This window comes from Fukomys damarensis, unplaced genomic scaffold (assembly GCF_012274545.1).
Source record: "Fukomys damarensis isolate Sample0158 unplaced genomic scaffold, DMR_v1.0_HiC HiC_scaffold_4, whole genome shotgun sequence".
NCBI classification, from domain to species: Eukaryota; Metazoa; Chordata; class Mammalia; order Rodentia; family Bathyergidae; genus Fukomys; species Fukomys damarensis.
Window position 1 is genome coordinate 24667653 of NW_022900916.1, and position 9280 is coordinate 24676932.

The 9280-nt window shown below is 40.3% G+C and overlaps 1 protein-coding gene across 1 annotated transcript; it reads left to right on the plus strand.

Moving 5' to 3' along the window:
* The first annotated feature begins 1371 nt into the window (after positions 1-1371).
* On the plus strand, positions 1372-5433 carry Il6 (interleukin 6). The gene is made up of 5 exons (XM_010641123.2): positions 1372-1436; positions 1599-1780; positions 2825-2935; positions 3880-4032; positions 5251-5433. The coding sequence occupies exons 1-5, from the start codon at positions 1418-1420 to the stop codon at positions 5431-5433; spliced, it is 648 nt and encodes a 215-aa protein (XP_010639425.1). The 5' UTR covers positions 1372-1417.
* The last annotated feature ends 3847 nt before the right edge of the window (positions 5434-9280 follow it).

The following is a 9280-nucleotide window of genomic DNA, read 5'->3' on the forward strand; positions in this document are numbered from 1 at the left end:
TTCTTTGCAAAGCAAAGAAGTCAATTGTAATGTTAACACTGTGTTTTGTAAATAATTTTTCTGACAGTCATACAAGGCTTCTAGTTTCAGCCCAGAAACACCCCCTAGAGATGCCTGGGTTGTCTGCAGACTCATGGGGCAGCCTGGTCTGGAGTTCGTATTTAGAAGGTCAAGGTTTCTCTTCCCAGAGAAGTCATCCTAAGGAAAGAAGAGGTCTGTTCAAGCGCCACTCAGTGAAGTAGCCTCAGGCACTGGAGAACAAGGCATGAATCAGAGCCTAAAGTCTCATGTCACCTTTGGATTCAAATCTGGTCATACAACAAGAGTTTTGAGAAGATGCCACAAGGTCTTCCTCTGATCACCTCATCAAAGAAGTGATAGTATTTTCCCCCATTCATACCCTGAACCAAGTGGGCTTCAGCAACTTGAGGGCTCCAGGAAGCCCAGCATCCATCTGGGCACTTCAAAGTGCCCTAGGGCAGCGGGATCCCAGGACGGCTGGCAGTAGTGGAGAGACTCGGCCACACTATGGACAACTAACTGTGGCACAGCGATCAAAGTCCTTACCAGGCGATTCTCCAGGAGGCCACTAGGGGGAGAGAAGGTAGCAGTGAACCTCCGCGAAGTGAGCTGAAAACAGGTGAGGAGGAAACTGGCATTGGGTGTTTAGTACAAAAAAGGTGTCTTTTATGCATGTGCAGCACACATGGAGCCTTCTAAAATAACTGCATAGAATTTGAGGTAGCCAGGCAGTTATGCAATAGCTGTTCATGGAGAGAGCCAGGTAATAAAGTAAGGAAATGACTAGTAGTAATATCTTCTGTGTGACCTCAGGTTTAAGGGTCTATGGTTTGATGTAGCAAAACTTAAATCAAAACATCTTAGGTATTTTACAAATATGAAAAAGTTGGAATACTAAATTTTAGCATCTCTGTCTGGAAATCAAAGTGTTGTTTTTGAAAAATCACAGCCAGTTTTAGCTTCTGTTTTTCCCTCCTCGTAAGACATTGTACATGACTTCAACTTTACTTTCTCAAGACATTCTAAAGTGCTGAGTCACTAGAAGAAAAAAAAAAGAAAGTAAAGGAAGAGGGATCCTTATTCTTAGGGCAGCCTCAGTGATGACCTAAGCCACACTTTTTTTCCACAGTTGTGATTCTTTTCGATGCTAAACGACGTCACATTTTGCACAATCTTAATGAGGTTTCCAATCAGCCCCACCCACTCTGGCCCCACCCCCATTCTCCAACAAAGATTTTATCAAATGTGGGATTTTCCCATGAGTCTCAAAATTAGAGTGTCGACTCCCAATAAATATGAGACAGGGGATGTCTGAAGCTCATTCTGCTCCTGAGCCCACCAGGAAGGAAACAGAACTAGTTCTGTCTTGCCCTCCATCTGCCCTCCAGGAACAGCTATGAAGTTTCTCTCCACAAGTAAGTGAAGGAAATCCCTAGCCTGCAGGCGCTGGCTGGTGGTGCTCCTCCCGTGTGAGGGAGGTGTGTGGCTGAGTGAGGGCTGGCATCCGGCCAGCTCCAACAGCAGGCTCCCAGCTGTGCTGTCAGCTCACTGGCTACTCTCCCTTTCCCTCGGCACAGGCACCTTCAGTCCACTTGCCTTCTTGGGGCTGCTCCTGGTAACAGTTACTGCCGCCCCCACCTCACAAGTTCTGAAAGATTTCACAGATGATACGACGCGGAGTAAGCCAACAACCTCTGCTTCACAAGCCTTTCGACTGTTTACACTAGTCCTCTACGATGTCCAGGAACTGAAAAGTGAGGTGGGTAACTTGATGATGGGGATGTAGGCCCCCATGTGGGCATTCATTCATGCTCCTTGCCCCAGTATGGACAAGGGCCTCAAGTGTTGGGAGTTCTTTGCTGGGTTCTGGGCCAGATTAGACTAGATTGTGTTCTGTATTTCTTCTTTGCTGGTGGTTTCTTCACTTTCTGAAAAATACAGAATGGAGCTGGAACTCATATTCCTTCACCCATTCTTAACTTCACACTTAAACAGAATGGTCAGAGATTCCTGTTCTCTGACTGAAAAGTAAGGTCAACCAATGTTCATTTTGTTCCCTAGACTTTGGGAGGATTATAAAAATGCCACTAAAATGAATGTTCAACTTCTCAAGCAGATGCACTATTTTTAGATTACATGAATTTAGTGGTTAGGACTCTCCAGGGTCATTCTAGCCAAAATGCTACCTTAGGGCCCATCAGAAAGGCAAAGTTGTAAGTAGGTTAAAGCATCTCCCAATTTTATATGCAAAGTATTTTGGCTGTGTTTGATAGAAAGGAAAGAAAAGATAGAGAGAGAGGATTGGGAGCCAGAATTCTCATCACTAAGCTCAATGATTTTGGGCAAATTCTCTACCATTTCTGCTCTTATCTGTAAAATTATGGAGTTGGACTAGATAATCTCACAGGTCCTTCCAGGTGGAACAGTCTATGGCTTAAATTCTATTTGTCCTAAGTTATCATGAAAATTGTTATCACTTATGAAGTACCAAATACATGCTATGCACTTTATATATAAAAAGTATATCTGATATCTAAAGAAACATGCAAGGGAAATATTTAATGATTCTCAATTTGGAAATGAAGAAACTGAGATTTAGAATAAAGAACAAGCCTAGAGTTCCAGGTGAACCTGTGATTGAACCCAACTAATTCCACTAGACTTTGCTTGCCAAGATGCCAATAGTTGTGACTTCCTTTTTGTAAAGGAGACTTTCCTGACTGTAGTAGAACATGAATTGGCCCTCTAGTGGTGTTAGTTTTAGGGGCACTTAAATGACAACAATTCTGCTATTCTTTCCTAGTTGTGCAAACATAATGCCAATTGCGTAGAGGAGGAAAGGGCCACCTTAAACAACCTGAACCTCCCAACGATAGAAATAGAAGATGGATGCTTCTACAATGGATACAACTGGGTATGAATGGCTCACATTTACTTTTAGCTAAAGTTCTCCCTATTGCATGCAATGCCTGCAAATATGTAGGCCTGGGCAGGCAACAAAAACAGTGATAGAATATTACATGAGGTCCATGAAGAAGCCAACATAACTTTTTTTTCTTTTTTGGTACTAGGGATCAAACTCAGAAACTTGTACTTGCGAGGCAGTTGGCAGAACCACTGAGCTAAATACCTGGCCCCATAACTTTTTTTTTTAAAGGCAATTTATTTTTGAACAGGCAGGAATTTTCATTATGTGTGGGGATTTTTTTTTTTTTTTTTTTGAGAAAAGATCTCACTATGCAGTTCAGGCTTGCCTTGAACTCACTGTGTAGCCCCAGGCTGGCCTGGAGCGCATGGCAATACTCCTGTCTCAGCCTCCCAAGTAATGGGATTACAGGTGTGTGCCTCCAGGCCTGGCATGTTGAGACTTTTCACAAATGTCAAATGTCAGAAACCCCAGCAAGATTAGCTATTTCATCCTTACTAAGGTGACTGGGGAAGGATCTTCTCTTTGGCTGCCACTGGCAGGATCCAGGCCCATCCTCCCCACTGAGTTCATTCTCCACATACCTCTCCTTCCTGACAGTGAGATAACTTGCACTGAATTCTGATTATTCCATAAAAGGAAATTCAAGTCAATAATGACAAGGATAGGAGTGCAGGCAGAGCATCAAGGGGGAGTCAGAAAAAGACCCTCACTGTTACATTCTTGCTTCTGTTGGGCTTTAGGTAAAAGTCAGTAATGGTATCTAACTGTTCAGATATTTAAAACAAGACAGCTGATGATGCTGTCCAGTTTCCTAAGAGATGATGCCTAATTTTCTAGAGGAAGAAGATGCTGAATTACAGGAAGTTTAAGTTTTCAAATTGATTCTTGTCTCCTAGCATAACCAATTTCCCTATCATCTCTTTTCATAGGAAACATGCCACTTAAAAATCATCACTGGTCTTCTGAAGTTCCAGATCTACCTGCAGTACATGCAGAACAAGCTTCAGAGTGACTCTGAAAATGAAAAAGCTGAAAAAGTATACAGTGGTGTCAAAAGCTTGAGTCTGTTCATGAAAGCTAAGGTGAGTGTTTCTCATCTCTCACAGGGCAAGGAAAAGAGAAGCTCAAGGAAAGCACCTGAAAACTCAGGGATACAATGCTACTTTGACAAAGATGGCTACATTCTAATGAAAGAGTACAAAAAATGCTTCCTAATAGTTAAACATTTTTTGGATCTCTTCTGCAAAGAATATTGATAACTGTATTTAAAATACTGTATTAAACTACATGAATTTAAACATCAATTTCTAATATCTGAAGAGATAGAAAAAAAATCTGTATAGAAGGAAGCATATTTAACCCCACTTGGTGAGCCATTATAAAAGAAGAGTTCACAAAAATGATTTTAATATTTTAGTCACAGGCAAGTGACATTCTTGTTGCCAGAACATTAATGTGGCGAAACGGTCTAAGGCTAAGAACTGGAAAAGTAGGGATGAAGGGCTTTAGCCACCACCAGCATGCTATTAAATCGAAGATAATGGGAAGGGTTTTGTCTCAGAAAGTGAATGAGACAAACAAAGTGCAGTGAAAGGGTCCTGGAAGGAAACTCTGGGTGTTAATTTTCCCTCTGCAACTTATAGTTGTTTGCCTTAAACCACACCTCATCATATCTTTTTGTGCACAGGAGTCTCCTGAGATCTTGTTTCCTTGTGGTCTGATTTACCAGGTCTGGGGTTGGGCCTGAGATTCATGTCTAAGGCACTCCCTAGTAATGCCAGTACTGCTCTACTCCAAGACCACACTTGGAGTGCAAGGCCTTCCACAAGCTACTTATCACCATGTTAGTGGCTCTATAAAAAGGTGTTTCTGGTCACCACCAGATCAGTGCACTCAACAAGTACTGAATAGATAGAGGAAAACTGGAGGAAAGTACTAGATTTAGAATCTATTAAATTGCCTTCAGCTATGAGTTCTTCATTCATCGACTGAATAACAACTGCTAATACTGCTCTGGATAACAGGAGGGAAGACAAATAAGGTCTGCCCGTTGGATGTTTGCCATCTAATAGGAAACAGCAGAGGGATGATTAGAATTCAGTCACTGTGAAACAGTCCTTCTCAGGGTAGGCTTAGAGCAAAACACCTCCTGCAACCTGGGTGAGTCAGGGCTGGTGACCCCAATTAGCCTCATTCACCTCAAATTTAAACATCTTCCCACAGCCCAGAGCATCCCTCCATTACAAAGGATATGTGCAGGGTGTGGTCATTTAATCTTCTTTGTTTTCTTTTTCTTTCAGGTAAGCAGTACAGAACAGACAGTTTTCCCTAGCCCAACTGAAAATGCCACCCTGCTGAAGGAGCTGGAGTCACAGAATGAGACTCAGAAGTTTTTGATAGTTCACATTGTTCTGTGCAGCCTTGAAGAATTCCTGCAGAATAGTCTGAGGCCTATTCGGAAAGCAGGCTCAGAGTTGGACTGAGACATCTAATATGATCAGTTCATGGGCATTTCTTCCTATGGTCAGAAAACATGTCCTGTCCACTGAGTATCTACCTTATCTTGTTCTCTACGAAGAACTGACTGTATGAGTGTTAGGACACTATTTTAATTATTTTTAATTTATTGATAATTTAACTATGTGAAATTTGAGTTAATTTATATGTGATTGATATTTATAATTTTATTAAGTGCCATTTGAAATGTTATATGTAATGTTTTTGAAATTATAATATAAAAGTCTAAGCAGTTTTGAATATCCTGTTTCAGAGCCAGATCATTTCTTTGAATGCATAAGCTTACCTCATTAAATTGCTAATTTATATACATTTTAAAAGAAATGTTTGTGTGCATTTTTTATAATGCTTAAGCTATCTTTTTAAAAAATTAAGTTTAATGGTAAATTTTTAAATACACATACAGTAATCGTATTCATCATGGGGAATCTGAACATGTACATGATATATCTTGATTCTTTTTTTTCCCATTCCCCTACGCTCCTTTCAACCCCTCTTCCTCTTCTTATTAAAAACAAACAAACAAAAAAACCTTCATTCTACTTTTTACTTTTTTTTCATTTTTCCTTTTCTCTTCCTTCATTTCCCCTGTTCTTCTCCCTAGTTCCCCTACCCATTTGAACACTTTCTTCCTAAAGCTATCTTTTTCCCAAAAAATTCTTTGAAAAATTATCAATTAAGCCTCTGTATGTCATATAAAGCTAAATAAAATAAAAGTCAAACTGGCCTCAGAATGGTCAAAAGAGAAAGAACAAAAACTCTTTACTGGGCCACAGAGACTCAGTCTTCCTTCTGTCAGTTCATCTGGTAATATTTTTTATCTCCCCTCTTCCTCATCTCATCACATTTGTAATCTCAACTTTCTGGGAGGCTGAGGCAAAAAAAATTGCAATTTAGAGCCCAGACTTGGCAATTTAGTGACTTAGCAAGACCCTCTCTCAAAATATTACAAATTTTAAAAAATGTAAAGGGGTGCAGCAGATGTAGCTCAGTGTGAAGGTTCTGGGTTCAATCTTCAGAATAAAATAAATAAATTTATTTATTTTTACAAAAGAATGGTGATGAGAGAGGCAATCTAGACAATTTAACATGGCTTATTTCCTGCACTTGTTTCAACCCTGGGAATTTGGTACAGATTTCCCCTTCCTAACCCTAGCAAAACAAAAATTCTGTCTTCTAACAAAGTTTCCCCCAACCCTAACCACTACAGACTTTTTCCTTCAGGCCACAGGAAAGTCCACAGAGACCAAGAACTAAGAGAAGTCAAAAAAGAAAAGAGACACATAATCTTATTTTTGGACACCATGGGTCCCAAGTGGACTTCCCAAAATTAAAATTAAATCTGAAAACAAAGAGAAATAGCAGTTGATCAATACATCCATTCTTCAAGCAAAAATGTGTATATTAGTCAAGGAATGTTCCTGAAAGAGGTGAACAAAATAGATATTGTATCTGCCCTGTCTGGTTTATCCTATGATAGGAAAAACAGACATTTAAGAAGCAGTGTAAGAATGATGAGGTTTACAAAAGAGAAATGTGTCGTTCCCTAAGAATCTATCCTGGGGCACTGATAACAGAGGGAGCTAATCAAACCTAGAAGGAAGTAGTCATGAAAACTTCCTAGAGGAAGGGGAGTTTTGGATGAGATGTAAAAGAAAAACAGCACATGCAAAGGTCCAAATCTACAGAGAGCATATTATGGTTGAGATATTAAAAAATTACATTATGTCCAATGCATAAAGAACAAGAAGGAGGGTGGTTGAGATGTGATGAAAAGAGAGGCTGGGAACAAAGCATCAATAGAATTAGAAGCCATATTAACACTGGAGAATTTATCCCACACAAGGTAAGAAAGTAGATTTTAAGTAACAGAATGCCAAACGAATTTTCATATTAATACTATTGCTCAAGTTGCAATGTGAAGAATGGATGGGGAAGGAACTGAGAGAAGATGCTGGAGAAAATTTTCATTATAGTCAAGGGAACACAGGATAGTGTCCTGAGTTAGAGTGTTAGTAAAGATAAGAGAAAAGAAGGAAATGGCAACTATCAATAAAAGGCCAGAACCAGTTCAGTGAAATATGACTGCAGAGCAAGGTGCACAATTGCAGGGACAATTAGGGGCTTTGAAGGAGAAAAGATAGAGATTGGAAACCCAAGAATTTGGTTTTTCAGAGAGTTCATTTATTCAAATTCTCTGAGCGGAGCCACGCCTTCTCCCACCCGGAGCCACCATCCTCCAGCATCAAGAAGGCAGCCTGGGCCCCATCCACCGCGGGAAGGAGAGCCACGTCCTCTCCCTTCTGGAGCCACCATCGCTCCAGCATCAGCAAAGTATCTGCGCAGGTGCCCCTGAACCCCAATAACTCCCCTTAGCCTCCCACACTCTCAGACCTCCTGATTGTGCCAGTCTTTGGACCCACTCTGCAGAGGCAGAGGTGGTCATAAAGGGTATTTTTCTGAGTTCCCCAGTTTGAACATCTTTAAAGAAAGGGTGTGGGAAACCTGTAGTAGAACAGTGTGGAGTTCAACCATTCAGAAGTTTGGGGAATTCAATCTGGGCCTTGCAGCCCGAGGTCAGTCTGCGTCATGGGGTTCAGCCATCAGCTTACTGAGATCAGGGGTCTTGCATCCTAGCTCTGTCTGAGCTATTAAATGGTAAATATACTATATTGAAAAGTTTGTTCACTGTAGACATGTTCTGCACTGCTTCTTGATTTCAATTTAATTCAAATGATTTAAGGGTGATAGACTAGTGACTACCACAGGTGGTCAGTTTCCAAGTTGTGCTTGATTTTAATGTGTTGCTGATTGTATCAGTTGGGATAAAGGATTGTGGTTAATTTGATGAGCTGTTTCCTCAGATGTTATGAAGATGAGAATGTCTGTGGGTTGTTAGAGACACAGAAGCTAGGGCGCAACTATATCAGGAAGATTTGAGTGATAACCCAGAGATTAAACCAAGGACAGCCTGACAACAAAAATAAAAATGAGAAAACACTTAAGCAAGACACAAAGACAGACTTCCAGTTCACCAATGGCAAACAGAAGGGCAAATGAGGATGAAAAGGCTGACAGTGAACCACCAGGACACCCTGAACTCAAAGCACAGGAAGTAACAAAACAGATCAATCAAGCTCTAGAAAAATTCAAAACAGAAATAATTTCCCAGAAAACCATAGAGATAGTGAGCAAAATGGAAGTCATGATTCGAGACTCTAGAGCAGAAACTGACAAAAAAATAGATGAGCTCAGGACCACAATAGAAGCCATGAAGGCCCAGCATAAGAAAGAAATGGAAAAAATCAATGCCCAACATAGGAAAGAAATGGAATCCATAAAACAGATTCAAACAGATATCCAGGAGATTAAAGACTCCATTGAAAGGGTATGCAACAGAATAAAAGAATGCGAAGGTAGACTCTCAGATATAGAAGATAAGATTGCAGTCAGTGACCATGAAAAGAGAGGCATCTTGAAAACAGTAAGGGATCATGAGAAATTGATTCAACAACTCCTAGATGATGCAAAGAAGAATAACATAAGACTGATAGGAATATATGAAGTACCAGAAGAAAATACAAATGACTTTAAAAAGCTGTTCACAGAATTAATGACAGAAAACTTCCCAAACAGAGGGGAAGAATTTGACATTCAGATAACTGAGGCATATAGGACCCCAACTAGCTACAATCAAAAAAAATCTACACCTAGACATATAATAATCAAGATCCCAGAAACCCAACAGAAGAACAAAATACTACAAGCAGTAAGAGAAAAGAAACAAGTCACATACAAAGGAAATCCCATCAG

What these genes read in the sequence shown, in the direction of transcription:
- Il6 (XM_010641123.2), top strand. An exon ending in TCCAGGAACTGAAAAGTGAG is followed by an intron (nt 1,781 to 2,824) that starts GTGGGTAACTTG and finishes ATTCTTTCCTAG; the next exon opens with TTGTGCAAACATAATGCCAA. An exon ending in GTCTGTTCATGAAAGCTAAG is followed by an intron (nt 4,033 to 5,250) that starts GTGAGTGTTTCT and finishes TTTTTCTTTCAG; the next exon opens with GTAAGCAGTACAGAACAGAC.